Source organism: Nyctibius grandis, chromosome 25, assembly GCF_013368605.1.
Source record: "Nyctibius grandis isolate bNycGra1 chromosome 25, bNycGra1.pri, whole genome shotgun sequence".
Taxonomy (NCBI): Eukaryota; Metazoa; Chordata; class Aves; order Nyctibiiformes; family Nyctibiidae; genus Nyctibius; species Nyctibius grandis.
In genome coordinates this window covers 1,477,495-1,502,539 of record NC_090682.1, presented here as the reverse complement: position 1 = coordinate 1,502,539, position 25,045 = coordinate 1,477,495, and the positions used below count along the sequence as shown (strand labels likewise).

Sequence of the window (25,045 nt, the reverse complement as noted above, 5' to 3'; positions counted from 1 at the left end):
CGGCATATGCTGCATGAGCAGGGGCGTGTGGGGTAGCAAAAACACTTGCAGATATTCATGTTTCCCGTAGCACAAAAGGGACAGAGCAAAAGAAACTGCTCCACCAAAGCGGAGATTTGATTTCTAAGAAGAGCTGGCCCAAACTACATCTCCTTAACTCATCAGCAACTATTTTTCAGGAGTCAGAAATGCCTTTCTTGCTTAGTTTGTGTGATTCACTCTCCACGTCCTAAGTTCAAGGGGGGCCAGAGGGCACTCGTTTTGGCCAGACTGATGTCAGCATTGAGGTAGAATAGGAAAAAAGGAGGAGGTGCCCCAAGGGAGCCTGTTCATGGAAAATTTCTAATTTGGTCAGTTCCAGGCATCTCACAGAAGAGGCTGCACTTGGGAGATTTCAGCCCAAGAAAATTTTGCAGGCTCAAAAGGCATGAATAATTATGGAAGGTAGTGATGGAAATAAAGCTGGCATCTCAGTCCTGCCCTGGACCAGCTCTTCTTCACACAGCAACCTTGGGGTATCTGCTTCTCGAGTGAAATGTCTCCAGAGATGATCAGTCCTTCTCTTCCCCTGCTTTGCATCTCGTTACTGCCTAACCCCAGGAGACCAGATGCTTCCTTTGTCTGGCAGCTTTGGTTGTGTTTCTATCCAGGCAAACAGCTACTACATGAAAGTAGTAGCGGTTTCCCTTGCTTTATAGTAATCAAAATGACAGGGTAACAAGGCAACCCAGTAGCCTGCTTTGCCTTCCACTTGTGTCGAGTTCCAGGCTGGGTGTCAGCTCAGTCCCCTATCTAGATGAAATACGGCTTTTCTACTTTTCTTCTTGTTGTTGCCAAAAGTGACAGGTTGTTCTGCGGAAATCATCAATATTTTGTCAAAATGAAATCCAAACATTTCCAGCCAAAACTCAGCGTTTTCTGGTGCTGGCTGTGTTGATGCAAAAACAAATCTCCATGGGAAATGCCAGCATGGAAAGAAAATGGAGAACTAGGTTGGATTATTCTGCAGAATACTTCTCCTGGCTCTCTGATTCAGATGGATGTCTGAGGGGCTGCAAGGGAGAGGTTGGTTGAACTCAAGAGCTTAATCTGGACAACTCATATGTTTATTTAGACCAGATTGGTGTAAACAGACGTGCTCTGTTGACATGCACAAGAAGCCTGGTCTGTGCAGTTTGTGCCACAAACTATGCGTGCACAGTAAGTACCAATACTCACACTCCCTGCTTGCCAACATCAGGACTTGATGCTTCATCTGAGTTCATCAGTTAAGGGAACTGATTTTTAAGGTTTCATCCATCTGCTCTTGCCTTGTTCGTGTCGCCCTGTCTTCCTTCCCCCCACATTTGCACCTAGTAAGGCTGTCGGTCTGCCTCTGTGTTTAGCGTAGCAGATACTTCCATAACCATCCATCTTCCAAAATCCCTCCCCAGGGGCCTCGCAGCGCTGCAGTCAGCAGCCTACAGTGGCACTGGATCGCAGTGGGAGGACTTTCCACTCCACACCCACCTGAAACGAAATGGTTTTATCGGGGCTCTCCCACGCCTGCCAAGCGCATCTCGATGCTCCCCTCCCCGTCGCTGCCGCTCCTCACTTCATTAGCACCAGAGATGTTTATAAATGGAAGAGATAATATTTTTCGTTTCCAGTTTGGGTTTCCAGGGCAGCCACTTTCTAAAGCACTTAGGAAGTTTAGAGAAGACGAGGTTATATAAACGATTTTTCCCCCCTGGGCTCTTATTAATCAAGTGGCTTGTGGAGCCATTCCCATAGCTTTGGGATCAAGGGCACTAGCTGGGTGAGGGGAGACAGGCAGTTAATACAAGGCATCTTTTTCTTGGCTCTTGCCCTTTTTTTTGGTAGGTTTGTGATGAATGAAGCGGTCAGACCCAGCTGTTGGGGTTGCAAAGCAGCTGGAGGGCTGAGTAGCACACTCCTGGGTTATGTTTTGGGCTTGACTGTTGTACCAACAACTTGTAGGCCTGCAAGCAAGTCATGTAACGTCTTTTAATGACGATTTACCTGGCTTTGATTGATATGTCCCTGTAAAACTTGATTATTCAATGTAAAACATTTGCATTGCCTGAGTGCAGGGTAAATATGATTTCGATAGCAATGGGCAATGAGTTGATCCTTGTGCTTTCACAATAAAAACCTATGAACATGCACACACACACACCCCCCCCCCCCCCAATTAATATCTTTCCTGGCAAGCACTGATGCATTTCTACAGCTTAAGCTTCCCAGCATTTTCCCACCCAGGCTCCAACAGCGGCTGCTACTCAGGATGGCTGTGAGCAGCACGGGCAGCTCATGGGTTTGGAAAACAGAGTCAAGCTTTTGTTCCCATTAAAATAAAACCAAGCTCTGCCTCCTCCTCTGTGTCCTTCCTCCCGCTGTCTCCCTACCACAAGAGCTGAGGAATGGGCTCTGTTTTCCTTGGATGGATGGAGCTCCGTCTGCAGCGGCAGGTCCAGCTGTTTCAAGCCTGGAGCTGAAGGTCCACAGGAAATCAGCTCATTAGTCTGTTGACCCACCTTCCCAGTTTTCCAGCCACGCTCTCTCGGTGTGAAAATAATGATTTAAATAGCCAAGGGTGGAAAACAATGATTTAAAGGGGGTAAAGGGGATATTCGCAACTATTTCTGACTGAAGATTTGGCAGAAGGAAACTATTTCTTCCGGGTCTTGGGAGTGTGTGAGAAAAGGTGTTGAACATCTGGAGTGATTTAGCAGTTTTGTGCTGTTGTGCGAGCCTGTGCACTCGTGGTGGTGCAAACCCAGCTCACCCCAAAGAGCTGAGATGGGCTGAGGGAGAGAAAAACCACGCGCAGCGTTGGGCTTGAGCTGGTGCAGGTTGGGCATGGCAGAAGGGTCATGTTGACCTCCTCCAGGGACAGATGGTGGGTTGTGGTGGCCCCTGGCCTCCCTGAAGCATTGCCCAGGACATTGCAGACAGTCCCTGTGATGTCTGAATGAGTTTTCTTGACTTGCCAGAACTAATTTTCAGATTGGAAGGAAACTCCAAGCATCAGAGAGATGTTTTGTTTCGTCTCACCCATGATGCTAAAACACAGGCTTCCCAGCTAAAAAGGCAGATTCATCCCAGCTCATCAGCATCAGAGACCTCCCCCTCCTACAGAAACCTCCTCGAAGAGGTGAACTAACTGGGTGAAAAGAGGGTTTGTTAACAGATTATTTTTAATTGGCTTTTTTTTTTTTTCCATTTTGAAATTTCTTCCCATTTTAAAAGTGCAAAAATAGAAAGTTTTAGAGCTCAGGTTAATGACACACCATTTTCCATGTTTATTTGCTTTTTGCTCTTTTAGCCCAATGAGAAGCATGTGAAAAAAAACCCAAACTGGTTTGCATCAACCCGAAACACATTTAGAAAAAATATTTACGTCTGCTTTTTTCCTCCAACTACCAACAAAGCACAAAAAAATAAATAAATCAGCTCTTTTCACAACTCTTGCTGCAGGCGGTGGGGAAGGGGAAAGGGAGGCAAATCAGTTTGGGTGCTGAACCCCCTTGTATCTCAAGATCTCCGTTCCACAGCTTTATGAAGATAATTTAAAAACCTGAAATAACTAATGATGATGATGATGATGATGACAGCTGTAGATGGGTGACCATACTTCCACCGGAGTCGCAGGCCCCTGCTGACCAGCTGTCTCTTCCCCATTTACACCAGCAAGGATTTAGGATCGAGGTGAACTAATCAGGAGACCCTCATGGGGAGAGAGGCGTGTTATTTAATTAGCTTTACAATGGACTGACTGGGAGGCACGTGGTGGCTCTAATGGAAGGAGATAGATGTCCTTTTAGCTGGCCTAATTGTTAGGAAATAGCAGAGTCTTTGTTCAGCCCCAGCATGTGGCCTGTGATCTCTCAGAGCCCAGGGGCTGCCCGCTTATAATTTTAGACAGATCTATTCAAGCCTGCTCTGTAGCGCTGGGCCGAACAAGACGGGTATTGTTGCAGAGCCAGGATCGCCGTCCAAGAAAACCACCCCGAAAAACCCAAACACGTGTAGAGAGGAATATTTCTCTCTCGTTTATTCACTATCGGGCTGGGCTGCCAAGCGGAGACAATCGCAAGTGAGGAGGTTTCCAGCGCCGGGCGAGGGTTTTTCCTCTTTGAAACACATACGCAGGAGGATCCTTCATCCCAGGAGTGATGTGGTGGGCTGAAGGGCTGTCTACGCCAGCAAAGCCTGTCTCAGGAGGGCAGGTTTAGGGCTTTAATTGCTAGTGTGGGTCTCATCTTGCTGTGGACATGGTGTGTGTGGGGTAATTGCGTCCATCGCTGAATTATCTCCATAGACTGGCTGTGTGATCATGTAAGAGAACGTGGTTGTCAAGCACTGGCACAGGCTGCCCAGGACAGTGGTGGAGTCTCCATCCCTGGAGGGATTTAAAAGCCGTGTAGATGTGGTGCTGAGGGACACGGGTTAGTGGTGGCCTTGGCAGTGCTGGGTTAACGGTTGGACTCGATGATCTTAAAGGTCCTTTCCAACCATGCTGACTCTGTGATTCTATGATTCTATGTCCCACCATGACCAGTGGTTTGGGCTGGAGGGATCTTGGCTGTTGGATCAGTGTCTGTGCCTTCCAGGGTCCTGCGTGACAAGGGGTGGGAATCCCAGTTCTCTTTCCTCAGCTTTCCCCTCAAATCTCTCTCTAGCGAGACTCCATCACGGTCCCCAGCCCCTGAGCTTTTCCTTCAGGACTGCTGAGCTGATGCTCCCAGCCCCTTGTGAAGCGAGAAAGTGTCGTTTCATTAAAAAAGGGGGATGGAGGCACAAGGGTTTGTAAGAGTTCATGCAGAAATATTGACCAGGAATTAAACTTCCATCTCTTGCACCCTGTCACTAGCAATGATCCCATTGCCTCTCCTTCGTAATCCCTCACCTGTGTCCCAGGGAAGAGGATCTCAAGGACCATCAGAAATCGGTTCAGTAACATCTGTCACCAGAGATTAGTGAATACCAAGGGTGAAGTCACAAGCAGAGATGAGTTGCTTAAGTCTGAGCTGGCTGCATTTGTTTCTGCTATTGAAAGAGGCTGCCCAAGAGATCTGACCAAAGATGAGAGGTCCTAGGGGGGAGGTTTGATGTGTATCATCTCTGTGTGCTCAGAGTAATTGCGAATATCAAGAGTTAAACTGCAAAACCCCTCAGGTTATGTTTACCAAGAACTCAGTGCTGTTACTTGAGGAGGAGAGGGAAAATGTACCGAGAGCAAACAGTGCTGCAGACCAGCTTACGAGGATTTTCCATCCAGCCCGTTATTCCAGCAGGGTAACGAGTGAGTGACAGCACCCCCCGCCAACTAAAGTCAAGGCAGAATTACATTCCTCGAGCCCAGATTAGCTAATCAGGTTATGAATCAGCGTGGGACCTCTGGGAAACCAATAGCAGGAGGCACTTGAAGATGCTCGAGCAGCTTGTGAGACTTGATTGAGGTGCCTATGGCGTGTTGACCGGAGCTGTCACTCCCTCGCAGCCACGCAGGGAGTGTGTGCGCTGGAGCCCTGATGCCTAGCTGGCCACAAAGATGCTTTTGTGAGCCATCTCCGCTGGGAAGTTAATGAGAGCAGGAGTCGAGGAGGCTCGGAGGCAGCTTCCTCTGCTCGCGCCTGGAGGGCAATCAGAGGACGGTATTGTGGCAGCGTTGTCTCTGGGCTGATCCTGAAGTCTGGATCTCCGCAGCGTGAACAGAAACTTGCTTTTAACACACACAGCGCAGAGGATGGGAACTTTCCGTGACTCCAGCCCTACATCGCTGAGCAGCGAGGGGACCCCAGAGGCCACAGCCATCTGGGTCACGGAGGAGCCAACGCTTTCGTGATGGTCATCACCTCCTGGCCACAAATTCCAGATCTGAGGACAGCCTACAGACAGCCCGGGGGGTACACGCAGTACGTGCTGACTAATGAGCTCTATTTCCACAGCCAAAAAGGGGAGGCTGTAGTCACCAGGACTACTAATGTAGTCCTTTTACCAGCATAAAACAACTCACTCAAATACTTCCCAGCTTTTACGGCGCTTGAAATAATTTCTCGTATCATTTTAAATTCCAGGAAAGGTATCTCCCAGGGGAACGGTCACGGCAGCTGCTTGCTCTTTCCTCTCATTGCAGCGGGCCACCTCCACACCCAGAGCCACCTCCCTGCTCTTTCCTTTCTTAGAGTGGTGGCTGTTGCTCTTTCCAACAGTGTCCCCCTTACGATAAATCCTTTCATGTCTCCGTTTCTCCCTGGAATTGCACGACACTTTCCTCCCCCCCCCCCACACACCTTCCCCTTTGCTCCTGATTTTTGTCTCATGCCCTCTGGATATTGTTTACTTGACAAAACATCAAACCGAAGCCGTGACCGCTTGCGGTCATTAAAAATCTCATGGCAGTTTTGGGGAAGGCTCCAATTTGGCTAATTACGTTCTGCTATAAATATCCCCCTGCAGTTTTAATTGGATATGGTGTTCTTCATTTCCTCTCCATAACAGCTGGGTGGTGTTGCTCTGCGTTAGTACGTAGCCGCCGTATTTCACCCCAGAGGTGGCCGCGGTTTGGTAGCAGCAGCGCTAGGAAAAGCTGCTTTTCCAGACTACCAGTAACACCTAACCCCGAGAAAGGGTAAATCTGAGGGAGAGGAGAAGCCATCCCAGCTCCGTGACACCTGGAGGAGAGCCAGCAGCTGCCCGTTTGCAGGAGAGGGCTCACGGAAGAGCAGCCCTGCCCACACTGCACGTTTGGAAACCACGGCAAAGGCTCCGGTCTCGTAACACCTTTCCTCGATGCTAAATGAATAATAATTATTATTCTTTTAAACCAAGATTAGTCAGCGTCCCTGGGAACAATGTGGCATTACTGCCTGTCCTTGCTTTGTTCCAAACTGTTGAAAAACAGTCAGGCTGCATTGTGGAGGGAGGGCAGATGGTTATCTCCGATCAACGGCAAAATCTTTTGGCTATATTAATGGCAGTAGGGCTGTTCTCCGCAACTCAGCATCCTCCCTCGACAGGAGAGAGCCTGAATAGATATTAACGTTGAATAACGGCAGAATGGAAAAGGAGGGTGAGACTTGGATGTGGAAGAGGAAAGATTTTTCTAAAGCCTGTAAGCAGCAAATAGGAACCAGTTGCTGAGGCGAAGTCATGTTTGGCAGGTCTTGGACTCCAAATGGTCACATCCCAGCTGAAGAAACTAATCAATGGATTCCTTCCATGCCTTCTGCGAACACTGAGCCATTGAGCGGCTCAGCTGGAGCTCAGAGCCAGGGCTTTCATGTTGCAGGCTCTGAAGTGAACACAAATTAAGGCAGCCTCTAGGACGGAGCCGAGTTCGAAGGAGAGATTCAGCTGCCCTGGGAGGAAATCTCTGTCCGCGGCCTCTCCGTTCTTTTCCTCCACTTTGGGGGTTTTTGCCTCACTGCTGCTTTTGGAAGCATTTCCAGTTTCCCCACATGTAGGGGCTGCTGTACATTGCATGAGGAAAATGAAACAGAAATTTGGGGGAGCATGGAGGGTGGGTGAGGCAGGGGAGCGGAGGAGCTCAAAGCTTCGCCGCAGCTGTGCTGCACCAAGCTGTAGCTTAGTGTCATCAGCTTTGCGGGGTGAGGGCTGAGCCGGGATGCCAAGAGCGCGTGTACCTTCCCTAATAAAAAACACACAAGCTGCAAGAAAGATCTTTATTAAAGACTTTGTACTGGTCCAGAAGAGAAGGAGCCCCATTACAGGTGCACTGGAGTTCAGCCAGTCCTTAACACTGTAACGCTCGCAGGAGAGGCCAAGCCAAATGCATTGGCCCACAGGAGCAAGGCTAAAGCACAGACAGCACCGTTGCCTCCTCTGGTGCTGCTTTTTAATCCCTCCAGCAGCTCCGTCTGGGACCATCTTTGCTCACAAGAGCTTTCTCCTACACGGTGTCGACAGCCCATCCCCGCCAGCGCCCGCTCGAGCGAGCCCCGGTGACCTGTTTCAGCCTGGGGGGCTGCGCTCGCCCCGAGCAGGGTGGATTATCGCGCGCCGCCGAAGCGAGGGGGACGCTCGGCTCGTTTCAATACGGTTGGGACCGCAGGTGCTTTCTGATGGCTCCGTCGCCGCGGCCAAGGGCCCGCAGCCAGCTGTGTAAACTGGTCCTGCACACGCACGCACTCTCCCACACTCGCCCCGCCGCGGGGTCGCAGCCTGCCTGCGCGCACGCTCGCCTGGGAGCTCGCAGCGCGCCGAGCGAGGTGTAGGAAGGGAAAGATTGTCAGGCTGTGATAACTGCATCGGGTTTCTCTTCCCAAGCCTGCTCTGGAAGGGATCATCCAGAAAGGCAGCTGTTTCTCCTGAATCCCCTTTTGATTTTCAACTGGATATGTTCTGCTAAATCTCCTCTATAGTTTCTTCCTTCAAACATTGCTGTCCATCCTGTGTGGAAAGAAACCCAAAACGAAGGGCAGGTGCAAGCCCATTATCCCAGGGAGAGGCAACGGGGACCAAGTTTTATCCTTACAGCCATCCTCTTTCCACTTTCGGATTTCCAGGTTCATTCCTGTGGTAGATTTCAAACGAAGGACCTGCCACCGGAGGTTTCAAGCCCTGTGCCCTTCCTGAGCACAGCTCAGGTTCTCCAAAGCACACGGAGGGAGGTTATATATGGGTCACACAGCGAATGGCTGGTCCTACTCCGCTGCTGTGGGAATAGGTTGCCCGTAACTGAGCTTGCAAGTAAATTAGAAACACAATTTGCCTGTAAAATTGGCAATGGGGGTGCTTGTCAATGGGTGAAGCGCCTGAAAGATGAACTTGCAGCCGGAGCTAACGCTCTGCCAGCGTTTAGGAGACTGTTAAGACTTTCGGAGTGAGAGAACCACAAGAGCTGGTTGCTAATGACTTTTTTTTTTTTTTTTGTTAACACTTGTACCGGTAAATTGACATCTGTGAGTCATAATCTCCCTTCTGCTCTGCCGTTTGTGGTCTGAAGTTTGTGCTACCTAAATATAATAAAACATATTTCACGTGAAAACCGATATTCTTCTGTTAACTTCATGCCATGCTGGTATGATACTCATCTTGCATCTTTAAGATGCTTTTTATCCAGTCTGTTCCCAGACCTTTTCGGCCTCCCGTCTGTACGAAGCACGCCCTTGCACAACCACCCGACTGTGCCCGCGTGTTTGGATGCACTTGTGGGTGGGAGCGGGTCAGGCTGCTCCAAGCAGGCAGCAGCACCGGTGATGCGAGCGTGAAGGCATGATGCGAGCGTGAAAGGCTCGTGTCGAGACAGGCAGGGTGAAGGCAACTGGCCTGGCTTCAAGAAACATCAGTTTTTGGCAGGCCACCATGGATCTGGCTCAGGGCAGCGTGCAGCCAGCGGCATTTTAGCTTTGCCAGGGGAGGTTCAGGTTGGACATTGGGAAGAATTTCTTTTCAAAAAGGGTTATTAGACATTGGAAGAGGCTGCCCAGGGAGGTGGCGGAGTCACCATCTCTGGAGGGGTTTAAGAAAAGACTGGCCATGGCACTTAGTTCCATGGTCTAGTTGACATGGTGGTGTCAGGGCAACGGTTGGACTCGATGATCCCAGAGGGCTCTTCCAACCTGGTTGATTCTGTGATTCTGTGATTTTCCCTGTGCTAAAACTGTAACTCCTCTTTTTCCCTTTGTGTTTTGGGGCTGGGATGTAAGCGGAGGTCGTGGCAGAGGTGCAGCAGCACCCAACTTTGTGCTGGATGCGCTGAGACTCCCCTCCATCACCCTGAACCCCTCATCACCCCACACTCCCATCACCCCGCACCCCCATCACCCCGCACCCCCATCACCCCGCACCCTCCACCACCCCGGACTTCTCGCCTCCCCGGCCCCCGCCGCTCCTCCGTAGCCCGGGGCAGCGCCGGCTCCGCTCCCCGCGGCGCCGGGTGCCGCCTCCGGGGCGGGGGCAGGCGGGTCCCTCCCCGCCGCTGTCACCGCTCGGGGCCGGCCCAGCGCCCTCCCCTCGGCGGCTCAGCCCGGGCCGGGGCGGTGGCGGCGGCGGGGGACGGGCGAGGCGGAGCGGCAGCGAGGGAGCGCGGAAGGGGCAGCGGAGGAGCGAGAGGAGCGGAGCGGGGCAGGAGAGAAGAGCGAGGAAGAAAGGGGAGAGGAGGAGGAGGAAAAGGAGAAGGAGGAGGAGGAGGAGGGAGGCAGGCGCCCGGCTGCCGCTGCCCCGGGCGCCCCGCTCCGCGCACGGCGGGGCTCAGCAGCCGCCGCCGCCGCCGCCTCCCCCCGGTCCCCGGCGCGACGCCCCCGCGGCGCTGCCCCAGCCATGAAGGCGGCGGTGGATCTCACCATCATCAAGACGGAGAAGGTGGACATCGAGCTCTTCCCGTCCCCCGGTAAGCGCCCTGCCCTCCCCTCCCCGGCCGGGGAGCCCCGCGGATCCCGTCTCCTTCTTTCTCGCAGCGAGGGCGGTGGTGGGGAAGTATTTGCCTGGTCAGGGTTGGGGTTTTTTTGGGGGGGTGATGTCTTTGCGACGGGAAAATGAAGGGTACCCGCGGCTCTGCGCCGCAGCACCGCCGGGGGAAGGCGAACTGCCTTTCCGAGCAGTTTTAAGACTTTCCACCCCCCGCCACTTCTTTTAAAAATCAACCCGCCGCCCCTCCAGCCTCCTTTTCTCATGCTTCTGGCATCCTTGCGCGGATGTAGGCGAGCACCTCCGGCTTGGAGACAGGACAGATGCACTCGGATGGGTTTTTTTCTTATTTACGAGCTCCTCAGGACACCCTTACCCTGTCCCGAGTGGGTGAGCCACGCCGGGACTGACAGCCCTGCACCAGCTCCTTATCTGGGATGTACGTTCCCCTCATCCCTCGCTGGAAATGTCTTGTGTGGTCTGACCACTCCTGGTATTTGGGCAACAAAACTCCAGCGATTCCTCCTCTAGATTTACCCCCTTTAAACCAGAAAGCCCGCTGCTTTGATTTTTTTTTTCCCCCACCCTGTCTGGAGCTGGGGAAATGGGTGGAGGAGGAGTGCAGGAGCTATCAGGAAAGATAGCAACATGTTACTGCATCGAAGCGTGTGTTTTGGTGTTTTTTTTTTGTTGCAGCGATAAGTTTAGCTGCTGCTGGCTGTGGTTAACGCTAATAGTTGAGCTTTTACCATAATAAGGGCTGTTGTTCACATACTGATATCGTCTGACTGCCTGCTGACCCCAGACGCTCAACTGATTTCTGCCTTGCACAGCCGAGGTAGAGGATGGGGCTTGGAGGAGGGCCTGCAAGGCAAAAAAACTTCTCTTTCTGGGTACAAGGGAGGGTGAAATGACTCCTGTTGCTTCATCTCTCCCTGCTGTAATTCCAACTGCTCTGAAGTGGAGGTTTGCTGGATTTTGTACAGCTCCGGTGCGCCAAAGAAAATCAAATCAAAGATAGAGTTGTGCGTCTCTGTGCCAGTTAGCAAGTTTCTAGGAAACCCAGAAAGGGGGCTCAGCTCCTGCCAGGCAATATGATTTCAGGCTGCGTGTGGGAAATAAAATGACAGCTGACTGCTGGAGTGCAAGGGGGGCCGGAGCGGCACAGGGGTTGGTGCTCAGACTTGAAATAGATGCTTGCGTAGGATCAGCTTGTGTGCAGAGAGCTCCAGTAAGTCAGCACATCCCTGGGGTATCTGCCACCGATGGGCTACACGGTGTCCGATGTGGGGAGAGTGTCTTGTGCATGATCTATCTTCCCACTCTACCTGCATGTAGAGAGGACTCGGTTGCTGGTTATAGCTATTTTGGTGGTTTTTCCTCTGACAGCAAGGCTGAGCCTGGCTTTCAGGTGTGATCTCAGAAGGACCAGACTTTGAAATGCAATAGGATGCTGAAAATGATTTTCCAAAGCACTTCTGCAGGTTAAGTGAGAAGCTCTGGTGGAGTTGAGGATCTGTTTGTGTCTATTTCCTAAAGCTTTGGTTAAAAGATCATTTACCGGAGACTCATTCCTGTGCTTCAGGACGTGACTGTTTGCTTTCAGGGGAAGAAAATGGGATAGGAAGAAACACCTGGTCCATTGGGGCAGAGCTGGAGGGATGTGGGGTTTGTTTTTCAATTCAGATCAAGTATCTGTTTAAATTTACACGTCTCCTGGCATGGGTGAGAGCATGTTACAGAGGCGTCTGTGTCGTTTAGGTGTTTGAGCACTGGATCAACGTAATTGCCTTGTGCCTAAAGGGAGGACTGGGTGTTATGCACTGCCTTAAGTTCAGTTTCTTCTCTCCATGAAAGCTCTTTTGCAGCTTATGTCAGCAAGCAGTTTTTCGAGTTGACCCAAAGTTTAAACATTGGCAGGAAGAGCGCTGAAAAACAAAAACCAAAAAGGTAAAAAAGAGCTGACTCCCTCTCGACTTCAGCTGCAGTTACTTCTGTTTTGGTGGCTGCGCTCGCACTCTGAGCCAAAAAGGTCAATGTTGTCAATTAGCTGGTTTAACCTCATTTCCCCTCTAACTTTTTAGAGAATGCTGAAGCTTTCTTGCTTGGTCGGATTGATGTTGAGAGAAGGAGTATGGGTGCTGCTAGCTTATGTTTTCAGCAATGCCATGTGCAGGGGACATAACTTTTCACTCCTCCTGTCTGTTTTGAGCTGCTGTCTGGGGACTTAACTGCTCCCTCAGGGCTTGTTCAGCCCTTGGTCTCGTTGCTGAATCTGCCACCAAATGTGCCCATTGCTCTTCTTTTCAAAAATGGGCCTTGGCCTCACTGAGGAGTCCAGCCCCTTGTGCCTTTACATGCCAGCAAGCAGCAAAGCAGATTTGCTTCACGGTCTCCATAGGGTTAACGTTCTGCGGGGAGAGTCCTTACAGGCAGAGGTTTTCAATTGTGCAAGATGTTTAATGTGCCAGGTGCTTGATGCCCCGTAAAACTGCAGAGATGCATTGGCCACACCGTCCCCCCCTCACTCCCCTGAAATAAAACCCTGCTCTAACCCACACGTGCAGGCAACCTCTGCGTGTAAAAGTTACACGGGATTTGTAGTGTGTCCAAAGGGTTTAAAAATAACCTGAAAGGGATGTGAAGTTGTACAAAGCTTCCAAAGCCACATTCCCCCCTGCTGTTGCCAGCAAGAATGTGTGAGTGAGATGAGTAGGTCAGGAGCCAAAAAAACACGGTGATGGGCTTCTCCTTTCATATACAAGTTGTATGTGCGTGGGTTTTCATTATAAGGATCTGATAGAGAAGATGGTAACATCACTTTTGGTTGCAGATGTATGACTGATCCACCAATAGGTTGGTGGGACTTAGTTTACTGGCTTTTTTTCCAGACAGTTAAAAACCCAAACCACGCAAAAATCAACCCAAATGGGAACTTAACCTTGCGCCTGGTAAACGCTGCCCTCCGCAAATCAATTTGTTTCCTCCAGTTCTGCAAAGCTCTGTTTGCTCTCTGCGGTCAGAGCTAAAAGCAGCTCCACAACCCTTGCTGGAAGCTGGCGGTGTGATTTGGGACTCCCAAGTATTGAGAGATAACGAGTTTTGTGCTAATGAAGCTGCTGAGAAGGGCTATAATGGCAGGTGGTGCTGCACATCACAGGGGAGGCAGAGATGCTGGGCACCCTGCATCCACTCCCCATCTTGCTTCCTTTCTCGGGAGGTGTGTTACGAGCACGGTGGTGGATTTGTTCCTGCCTGGCATGAAAAGAGGAATTGCTGTGTGCACATGCAGCGTAGAAATCCTGACTGCCGGGGGCCAGAAGGACCCTTCCCATGCCTACCCTAAGGCCAGCTGGAAGACAGACGCGTTGTTCCCATTGGCCTGTGCGTGGGTGGCATCCCAGGGGTGTATTTTAATCTGGCAAGAGCCTTTCCCTCTCTTTAGGGTTTGGGACGACAGCAGGTCAGGGTTGAACCAAGATTTCGCCTGCTGTGGTTGCTGTAGGCTACAGGGAAGTGGACAGCTTCTATGCAGCCTGTATTCAGGTGCAGGACCTGCTGCATCACGCCGCTTCCCCTTCCTATAGCCAGGTCAATCTTTTCTTTTTGTCCTTTGCTTTATGGCAAATAAGGGAGTTTGCTTTTAAAGGGAGTTTTTTGGCAAATGCACACCCTCCTCCGCAGCGCCTCGCTGCAGGGAGATGGCGAAGTGCTTTGTGAGTCTGAGTCCATCTTCATTATGGTCTTAGGATGGGATCCTTCATCCTTCCCTCTACCTTGTCTAGGGAGGGCAACTTTCCAGCCATACCTTCACTCCCAGGTCTTTACAGATGTGCACAGAACAGGGTCACAGCTGGATCAGTTCAAGGGGAGTCAGTTTGCTGAGCTCGTTGGGGATAAGAGTAGAGCACAGGGACTTGGAACATCTTCTCTTCTGAGAAGGAAGGTTTGATCCTGCGTTATTCTTGCACAGCGCTCAGGCTCCAGGTTGGTCCCTCCAGCTGTGTCAGCCGCTGGGTGACTCAGTTTCCCTACTGCTGTTAAAGAGATCAGTCGTTTTGGTGGCTTGCAAGGTCACGTTTTCACGTGTGGGATGAAACATCTCTCTGCTTCGAGATGTCCTCTGTCCCTTCCTCTGCACCAGTTGTACTGGGAGAGCATCTACCGGGGCGAGCTGCACGCACACAAAATGCCAAGAGTGTTTTGCCTGGAAGCGCAGCAAAGCCTGGGGAAAGGAAACAAGCACTGACAGGTGAAGTGATTTCAGGGATGCGGAGAATCGCACCCGGCATCTTTCTGAACGCTTTTGGTTCTGCATTAACAGCAAAGGTGAGAGCTGGCTGTGGATTGCTCTGTGTGGGCATGAATCACCAGCCAGCAAGGGCGAGCCTCGAATAAATGGAGGGCTTTGGGCTCCTGTGGCATTTTCGATGCTGATTGCCTGTGGAGGAGGTGAGAATCTGAACTGAAAAAGAGCAATTATCTTTCTATGCACTTACAAAATGCCCATTACCGTGGTATCCAGCTAGGATGGGGGAATGAGAGTTTCCCAGGAGGGAGGGGACTGTCTGCACCTGGCTGCCACCAGCTCCAGCTTTTTTAGTGTCAGCTTCTGTCCACTTAAGGGACAAAGCTGTGAAAAGAGGTGGAAAGAGGGCGACTCCATAGACCTTTCCTTCAGGGATACACCAACTAAAGCACATCCCTGACTACAGCACTTTTAACCTGGGTACAGGGAGTGAGATTTCCAGGAGAAAGGAGCAAAGCCCCATTCCTTCCACTTTTTCAGCATCAACTCCCCAAAGCATGTAATAACTGTGTAATTACAGTGTTGTTACATGAAGTGGCCGCTAATTTGCCATGTAATTACAGTGTGCCATGCTTTGATAGGCCTTATAAAATGAAGGGATAACACAGTCTCATGCTGGAACGCCGCGCTGGAGCTCTCCAAAGCGAGCTGCTGAGCACATTGTACGCCAGTCCTGCTCTCCCAAATCCATAGCAGATTGCTGGCAGGCAGGCAGCAAGTAGCTGGGAACGTGCCTGCTCTCCGGCGGGACTGTGGCACGCTGAGTTTTATCAAGGGAGCCAGGTTTTGAATGAAAAAGCAGTGACTGCATCCTTCTGGATGGATCCCTGCTGGGTGGCTGAGCTGGGGGAACCAGGTTTAGGGAGACAGTGGTGCGAAGGTCATCCTGTGGTTAGACCTTGGGATGATAGTTTGGTGCTGGAGGCAAAGTGGAAGATGGCTTGATGTTCTTCAGCAGTTGTGCAGATACATCTCGGGCACTTAGGGAAGAGGTAGGTGTGAGTAAGACCATTTTGTCTGAATACAGGGCTGTTTTCAGTTGTGGTACCAGTATCACCTGCGATTTTGGGGAAGAAAGGAACAAATCCAGGTGGATTTGTCCCAGACAAGGAAAGAGGGTGTATTCCTTTTTGCATCGTCAGCTGGTCCTTGCGTGGGCGCATGAGCTGCCTCAAGGCGAGCAAATTGCATGACTTAGGAGAGCGAGCGTCATCGCTGTCCCTGGAACGGATCCAAAGGATGGAGCTGCTGGCATCTTCCAGGCTTACAAATCTTGCTCCGGGGAAGACCTGTGCTTGGTAGGATGGTGCCAGCAGACTAATTGAAGTGAAGAAGGAGGGGATGATCTGCCTTATTTGAGCATTAAAATACCCCTGGAGCCAGGAACTGCCTCTTCATTGCACTGTGAGTTTGGGGATCCCCACAGAAACTGGGCTCTTCCTTATGGGTGCAGGATTGTGCCTCCCTAGGTCGAGACCTGACTCCCCTGATTTGCTTTTCGGTCGCTTTGCAGCTTGTCCAAATCAGCGTAGCTCCACTGAAGCCGAGATATATGCTCTGATCCAGCGTAAAGCCTCATCACTGCAGAAGCCAGTGGGACAAATCTGTAGCTGATATAAACTGTACAACTGTCTTGCAGCCAAAAATTAGGCCTGCATCCCCCCTTTTTTTTTAACCCACGACATAGTTATGCATCTCAGCTCTTTTGTTCCTCTTCCGTGACTAAACTGCGTGGTTTTTTTTTCCTTGGTTGTGTAGTTTATAATCTTCCAACTAGATACAGAAAAGTTTATTTGCAGCGCTGGCCAAGAAGGCTCTGGTTTCCCTGGCATGGGGCCATGCTTACATCTCCAGTCAAAATACTGCTGGTTAAACAATAAATATTTATTGATTCTCCTACAAGCTCCTACATTTTTCCCAGGTGCAGTGGAATTGGGGGGGGGGGAGGCACTTGAGTCCTGCCATTGCAAAATGGTGAGATGGCTCCAGAGATAACGTCTCTCTAGTGGTCTGGGATGCGAAGATGACCCTTGTGAAGCTGCTGTATGGTCCCACACATCCAGCCTGTAGACCTGCTCTCTTCTGTCCGTCCCACCTTCCCCAGGTTTGAGGATTTGTGCCTGTGACTGCTGCAGGCTTTGGTGTTAATTACGTGAAAACATGCAAATCTGCAAGTTGCTTTACCTGCCCGAATATCTTCTTGAACACGAGAGGGACTGGAATCCGGAGGGGATACATAGTTTGATGTCAGAGAGGTGGCAAAAAAAAAAAAAAAGAGGGTGGTTTCAGTTTGTAATTTGGTTAAAAGGCTCAGCCTTCCTATCTACCGGATCTGAAAGCATGTAACCTTAACAGGCTGCAAATGTTTGCATGCAAAGCCTGAGCTTCTGCAAGGCTGCGTGTGCTGAGATGAAGGCAAAGCTCTTGGCTCTTGCATTCAGAAGAGCTTTAAGTTGTTCTGTTCCCTCCTCCCATGTGATGGGTGGCTCAGAGTAACTTGGTTATGGGCGGCAAACCCAGAGCTCTCCACCGTTGCTCACCTTTTTCTGAACTGTGAGATGAAACTGCACATTTTTGTGTTGTGTTGGTTTTTCTTTCCCCCGCTCAACTGGCAAAAGTCTGGTTTGCTCTTCTACCCCGTGAGCAGCATCAAGTCATTGGGGCAATATCTGTACGTGCAGGACCGGGCAGGTGATACCATCCTTCCCCATCACCTTCCATGGTCTTGCTGACCATGCACGTTTTTTTGGCATGCCTTGAATTGCTGTCACTGCCTGGCTCCCTCCATCCAGCGACCTGCTCTGTGCACCGTGCAGGTGGACCTCTTGTTTGCAAGAAGCCAGGATGCTGTGCTGGTGCATCTGGTTCCTGTAGCCACGAGAAACTGTTACCCGCAGAAAAATGTTACAAATGCAAGGAAGAAATAGCAACTTTCTTTCCCAGAGAGGAAAAATCCCTTCGTTTCTGTGGCTGCCTCTGGTTTGGGAATGAGAGCTGAAGATCAGAGGTCACCGTGGGCCCTCAGCTATTTGTGCTGGCGGCAGCCCCTGGTGTGGATTGGGATGTGCAAGTCGCAGGGCTCTGTCTGGGTCTGAGCTCATCGGGCTCCGGGGCTGTAATTCCCATCCCCATCATCTCCCAGCTGGTGCTGGACACCACAGCAATCCCCTGCTCCAGCAACCCTCTGCCATCCAGCTTTTTTTCTCCTGTGAAACCTTTCCTATAAAGCCAGAAGAGGCAGAAACCTCCGTCTCAGGTGGCTGGCGCAGAAAATCCAGCATTATTCAGATTGCAGAGTGTCCGATGGGTTAAGCCGTGCCGGCAGCATCCCCCAGCACCTTGGGTGGGTTTGCAGGGGGGATTGCTCTCCTGTATGACGTGGCTCTAGGTAGGAAACCTTTCCTGCTGAAGACCACGTTGTTGGGGTGGCTGTGGAGCTGCAGGCCGGCTCTTAACCCCAGCTAAGCGTTCAGAGCTTGTTAACGAAACGAAATGCATTTTCATACATGGAGGGGATTTTAAATTGGCTCCACATGGATTATGTACGTTGTCGCACTTTCCCGGAGGGTGATGGCATGAGTAGGAATGTGGGTTTGATGAAAGAAGCCAGACACTGAGGCAAAAGCGGAGCAGCTCCCCCCACGCTCCCCTCCCCGTGCCCCCTCTCCCCCCCCATCTCTCGTTTCAAATATTTGACGTGATTCCAAGGCATTCTTCACATGGCTGGTGGGGAGTGCAAGGAGAAGCCAGCCAGTGGGACTTTTTAAATGCACCACACCTCGGGTGTTCAACCCCAAAACATTGGGGGAACTGATCCTGGCCTCTGACCCCAAAAGATGTCGACGAAAGGCTTGATGAGACCTGGTTTTAGGGGAAACTGAGGCACGGTGCACCCATTACACTGCAGGAGGGACGTGGGAGCATCCCCAGCCACACACTCTGGGTCTCCCTCTACTTAGAGTATTTAGGATTTCTTATGGTCTGCATTAAGCCATACAGCACCTCTCTGTCTCCTCCGCAGCCCCAGGAAGGCCAGGACCAATCTGCCTGTGGGGATTTCCAGTTTGGATGTACTGGTTGACTCTGATTTGGGCTGGGAGCTACACTGGGGGAGAGGCGAATGCCTCAGCCCTGCGTCCCTCCAGGAACCAAGTGTCTTGCACCGCAGGATGAGGGTTGTGTGTCCTCATGGTGGCTGGAATCCTGGGGTGGGATTTCCATCGGGATGCTGTCTCTCCTGGGATGTCCTTGGAGGCCTCTGGATAAAACTGCCGACTAAGGGAAAGCTGCCGCTGATGTTGCAGCCGATAGACCCCAGAAACTGGAGTGGGACACTGGGAAGCGCTTTGGGGTTTGTTTTCTGTTGCTTCCCCCCCGATCCCATCAGCACCATCTATCACAATAATCAAAATGTGGCTTTTTGACCCACATGAAAGTTTTTTTCGTAGATGTCTGCATGTGTTTGTGCAAAACCACTTAAGTTTGGTCAGTGTTCTGGAAGCAGAAAGGGTTTGTTGTTTTTTTTTACCTTTTAGTTTTGAGAAATTGTTTACTGAAACCTGAACCGTCAGAAGAAACAACTTGCAAAAGCTGAGTACTCCTGGCTTTTTCCACTGGAAAATTAAAAAAAGATGTAGTGGAACACGTGAAATTGGGGTTTGTTTTTTTTTTTTTACACATTATTGTTAGAAGCGGTTTTAAAATGCAATGCCAAGTGCTTTCTCTTTTAAAATGCTCAAGGCGTATTGCCCAACTGCTCCGTCTCTCCAAACCGTTTTGTGAGGTCAGTAAACGCAATTCCTCCTTGTTTGCAGCCAGAGGTGGGGAAAAACTCATTTACTCCATCCCCAGCATGAGCTGCAGGCGGCAGATGAGTCCGACAGCTTGGCAGCAGCGTCGTGGCTCCCCGTCCCGTGCCCTGACCCCGTGGCGTTTCCCGGACCCGTCCTTTCGAAGGGACGCGAAGAAATTTGGGCTTGATGTCACAGGGCTGTCCCCGGTTCTGAGAAGACCGGTGCCGCCGTGGTGCTGGGAAAGTTTCGCTTTCCAGCATCAGCAGCGGGGTTTTGGAGCTGTCCCGGTAGCCGTGGCCCGGCGGGGTGGTTAGTCACTAGGGCTGGTTTCCATCCCTTTAAGCGGCTCCAGATTTGAAGCTGGCTCTAAAGCTTGCAACTTGAAAGGCCCCGGCCGTGCGCCTGTTTTGCCTTCGAGCTGGATGACTCTCGCACGTTCCTGCTTTCAAACGGCCGAGCCCTGAGCAGCCGGGGCCATATGGATCCTATAGAGTGACCTGCCTGCCCGGCGGACCGGTGTAACGTCAACAGGGTGAGGAGGGAAGGGGGCTCGGCAGGGAGTGGGGGGCTGCCCCTGCTCTGAGCTGGTCCCCGGGCTGGACCAGCCCTCTCGCCGCTAGCCCAAGCCGCTTGGCATCTTCAGGAGGGCTGCCTCTTCCTTGGCTTCCCCAGGAGTTTGCTGGCTGCCCGTTCACTGAAAGCTGGAGTGAGGCCTAAAAAAAAATGTAAATTAAAAAAAAAAAAGGAAGAATGGGGAAAAAAAAACCCCAGGGGGAAAAAAACCCTCCAGAGAACAAGCAGCAAAGGAAAGGGGAGGGAGAGTGTGCCTTTAAACAGCTGTGCGCCAGCGTGTGTAACTGCGCTCGCTGAGCGGGTGACTAATTCGGTGCGGTGCAAAGCAGCAGCGGAGCCGGCTGCCAAACTGGGCTGCGTCCCTGGCCGAGGGAGCGAGGAGTCATCGGGTCCCCTCCCTCCTTTCATCCCGCGCCGGGGCGCCGTCCCTACCCCCCCCAACCGCCCCACCACTCCCCATGGCAATTTATTTACTCATCTGGAGGGCACAGCCCCGGCGGTCTCTTGACTCAGCAGTCCGGGGCCGATGGGAGCTGCGGGAGCAAATTCCAAGCAAGAAATAATCTCATGACTTGTCTCGGAAAAGATTGCTCCGAAAAGATCCCCTTACGGTCACGGAGCGCTCCGTGCCCGTCCCTCCGGCAGAGCCCTGACGAGGCTCCTGATTTCCCAACCTCGGGGAGCCGGGGCGGCCAGCCAAGGCAGCCCGGAGGGACTCGTTGGATCTTTCTTCCTTGGAAAAAAGAGGGATGGATTCAGAGATGGGGCCTTGGAGCCGGTGCCTGTTCCACCTCAGGGCACAGGGGTGTGGGCAGCTGGAGCTGGCGTGCCAGGGCAGGGAGCCCAGAGCTGGGGGTTGTGTTGATTTTGGGGTCATTCCTCCGTTTTGGAGGGGTTTAAACCCTTCCTTCACCCCCAGGCAATTGCGGTTCTTCCATCAGTGTTTTTGCTCAGACACAGCATTACCTTGAGCTGGTACTGGCTGGTACTGGCTGGTACTGGTACCTTGAGCAGGGCTGGCACTGTGGATGACTTATGAATCGTATTTATGCTTTTTTTTTATGCCTGTTGACTTTTTTTCATCCTACCTCTTGCCCTGGCCTTTTTTCCCCACCTCTTCCCCATGCAGCATCACTTGAGTCCCATCCCCTTTTGAAGGCACTTTGGAGGGTCCGGTCCCACGCCCAGTGCTGGGGATGGGGTGGGATTAGGCCAGGTTGGGCATGAGGGTCTTTGCAAACCCACATTTTTCTGTGAGGAAGGCTGGCCCCGTGGGCGGGCAGGGCTGCTGAGCTCACCACTCTCCTACCTCCTTCTCCACCCGGGTCAAGGCTCAGGAGCACACAGCTCCCGGCGCTGTGACTGCAGGGACACGGGTGTCTGTGGGCATCCTGCCTCCCTGGAAGGGTGCCCATCCATCGCGGTGGCCGTGCTGCCTTTTGAGATGAAGATGCCCGGGCAGAGGAACCTGTGGCTCCCACTCCCCATGCAGTTACAGTTTCACCCCAGCCCCTAAGCAGCAGGAGCTCGGGGCTCGCACCCCCAAGCCACCCCTCCAGGGCCCTACCAAAGCTCCTCTGAGTATGTTACGGTCGGTGGAGGATTCCCGGAGTTCCTGGCAAGGGCTCCCAGCTCCTGAGTCGCCTAATGACACCCCCTCCACCCCCTCCTCCATTTCTGTCTCCTCCTAATAGCCTCTTGGCCCGAGCAGCCGAATTCAATCAGCCCTTTCACCATCTGCTCCCAGGCACTTCTGCCGGGGAAGGCTCGGGGCCAGAGAGGTTGTAATTCCTTAATAGCTTCCGGATGCTGCGCGCGGGGTGGATGCGAGGGCTGCGAGCGTCTCAGGCTCTCTCCCCCCAAGCCTTCGCTGAGGTTTCCAAGCTTGGGCTTCCTCTGGGCAGATCTGAGCACCTCCAGCCACTCTGATTTATCCCTGCCCGCCCTTTGCTCTCCCGTCTGTCCGGGCCGAGGCCAGTAGGTGACATAATCCCCATCCTGGACAACCCTTGGCTCTGGAATGGGGATGACTGAAGCTGATGGGGCAGCCCAGTTCATCTTTGGCCACCTTCCCCAGCTCACTCCCACCTTCTTCATCTTCCCGGGGCTTTGTTTGGCTCAATCTCTGCGCTGGTGGGAAGTTTCCTAGAAGTTGGAGCTGGAAAAGCAGACCTTCCCGGGGTCGTTTGGGAAAACCCTTGCTCTCCTATATGGAGATAACCTGGGGGTTGCATGGTGTAGCCTGCAAGGAGCAAAGCCCGGGAGCTCTGTGCTTGTGGAGGGATGGAGGAGGCTTAATCTCAGGGCTCTTCAGCTGCCTGATGTGCTTGGGAAAATCCCCTTGTTCTTTGCCTTCGTTTCCTTGTCTGCTTAAAAATAATAATACCAGGAGAATCGTTCCTGGGATGTTGGGAAATGAAATCGCTTTGGCACCGGTGTTTCTGAGGCGCTCTCTCTGGTGTGGGCTGGAGAGTTTTGGTTCCCAGGTTTCTCCCAGGGCCCTTTCTGGCCTCCATCACTGAGGAGCTGAGCAGCTTGGTTCACTCTCCGGGGACAGGGAGATGACACAGTGTCTGGCTGGCAGGCAGCATGCAGGGATGGCCTTGTCCCTTGTCCCTCCTGGTCCCAAGGCTGATGTGAAGCAGCAAAGCGAAGAGAGCAGGTCCTTTGCTTTGAGCATCTTCCACCTCTTCTGTTGGTTCTTCCTCCCCTCCTGTTAAATGATGCTGCGCTGAGGGACGCAACGAGCGTAGGGAAGGTGCCTGGAGTGTGTAGTGGGTATTGTGAGCTACTTTGGGTTTGATTTCAGCTGCGGGGGGCTGTTGTGTGTATTTGTGAGCCGCTGAAGGGGAGGAAGGATACTTTCAGAGAGGAGAGGTCAAGGTACTTGCAAGTGCAAGTCTTCAGTGGCAGCAAATCCAGTGATGCAAAGAAGGAAATCCATATCTAGCGTAGGGGAATTAGAGGTATGTGGATCGTTACGCTACCTGCCATCTCTTGGCAGTGGCCAGCAGAGTTGACTATTTGCTCTGAAGAGTTATAAATAATTTTGTTGATTAAAACGATTGATTACCCTTGGTCTAATATTATTTAATCAGAGCAAACAGCGCTGAGATTTACCAGCCGCGCTCTGACCTCCCAACCCTGATCTGTTTGCAAAAGCCTGTGCAATTATTTGTTTGATTTCAAAGCTAAATACCCTAATCTCTCCTCTTCTCCTTTGGTAACTGCAAAGACAGCTGGACAGCTCGGCCTGATAAGAGAGGACAGCCCTGGAGTCCTCGTGTGCGGTGGCAGGTCCCTGGGCAGAAAGGGACGAGGTGGTGAGATGGGGACCTGCTGGTCACCAGGTGAGGACAGGGTAAAGCTCTCAGGCTCCTTTTCCTCCTCCTCTGCCTGCGCTTCCTGGGCAGAGCCAAAACACTCCCTGTTGCATGGAAAAAAAAAAAACAAGATGCTATCAAAAGCCTAATATTAGAAGAAGGGCTTTCAGTGGGGAAGGCAGCAGCAGCAATCCCTCTGTGATCCACGGGGGATGTGATACGCCGCAACTTGCACCCTCCCCTTGAGCAATCGGCCGCGGTTTATCGCCGGCTTGGCTGTACGTCTGGCTGGCGGTGCCCTGAAGGGAAGGGTTGGCCAGGGAGGCTGCGGAGGTGGAGGTGGGACGGGCGGCAGGAATTTGCAGCTGCAGAGCGATGTGGCAAGCTTCGCCCCCGTACCCTGCTGCCGTGAGGCAGCGTGCGGGGTTGGGAGGTGACCCAGAGCTGCCGAGCCTCCTTTCTTCATCATCGACTCGGTCCCTTTTGCATCACTGGCTTCGTGCTCTCTGCATCATGTGGAGATGTCCTGGGCTTGAGGAATGCTGTAGGAACATCCGTGGCACCTTCCGCTCGTGACCGATAGGCACTTTTATTGTATGGACACCACCAACATGTCTCCACAGCAGGTCCAGCCCTTCCAGCTTTAACAAGCATTCTTGGTTTATGAATGAGAGAGCTGGTGAGTGGAGGAGAGTGACTTTGATGTAGAGGGAGATATTTTGGGCGTTGAACATCATCCTAGCTTGAGGGCACTTCAGACTGTGTCCTATCATGTGGTGCCCTTGTGTTTGGCATGACGTGGCATTGATTCATCCCGAAGGCAAGGGCTAAGGCCAGGACACAGAGAGATCAGTTTATGCAGGACTTGGGCTGAAAATCAAGTGAAGATTGGGGAATTCCTTGGAATGGACAGATTGGAGGGATCTGGCTAAGCATCTACATGTCTAATCCCTTCCTGAAGCAAGGAGAATTGAGGCTCCTTTTTAGGCCCAGTGAGTTCCCAGCAGCAGGAACATCTGTGGAGTCTGTCTACATCAGAAGTGTGTCGTATCGTGGTGGTGGGCAGCACAAATACTTGGTTTTTCATTCTGGGCACAGAGTCATTTTACGTGGCCGTGGGTACACAATGAACCCATCCCGATCTGTGAGGTCATGTGTAGCTGCTTACAAAGTGTGTTGGCACGGTGCGTTCTTCAGGTGTGTTTGAGCCGACTAAGAGGGGTTGGGATCTCTTTGTGGGTGATGAAAGAGCTCAACACGAGTGAAGGTTCCTTGGCCCTTATCCCCGCTGTGAGGGGACAGCCCTGCCAGGAGATCTCAGCCTTCCCTTTTCACGCTTCCAATCCCGACAGCATCTTCCTCGCACAACATCCTGTTGATTAACCTCAACCTGGCCTTGCAAAATCTCTGCTCTCCCTTTTCTGGGAGACTATCATGTGTGGTTTGGCAGCCCCGTCCTTCCCAGGAGCAAGAAGCTGGAGGCGTTGGAGCTGGATCCTTATTGCATGTCTGTCTGTATCCATGGGTGATGGAGAGGGTGATTACTATCTGGAGGAGAGAGGGAGGGCTCAAATCTGAACTGCTCGGGTGTGATTACAGTAGTACCCTGGTAGCATCCTGTGTGTTCTTTAGCAGCCTGGAGTAAATCTATGTGAGGGTACTGGGATACC

General features: G+C 51.9%; 1 protein-coding gene across 2 annotated transcripts in view; it reads left to right on the top strand.

Moving 5' to 3' along the window:
- The window catches only part of ETS1 (ETS proto-oncogene 1, transcription factor), a 77,137-nt gene that overhangs the window by 18,720 nt on the left and 33,372 nt on the right, over positions 1 to 25,045 (top strand). The window contains exon 1 of one of the 2 annotated variants that reach the window (XM_068418288.1): positions 10,003 to 10,360. The exons of the other annotated variant lie outside the window; for it this stretch is intronic. Within the exon in view, the coding sequence (XP_068274389.1) occupies positions 10,291 to 10,360 (70 nt within the window). The 5' untranslated portion in view covers positions 10,003 to 10,290. Of the gene's footprint in view, positions 1 to 10,002; positions 10,361 to 25,045 lie in introns of those variants that run through there. 2 annotated transcript variants of the gene reach the window in all.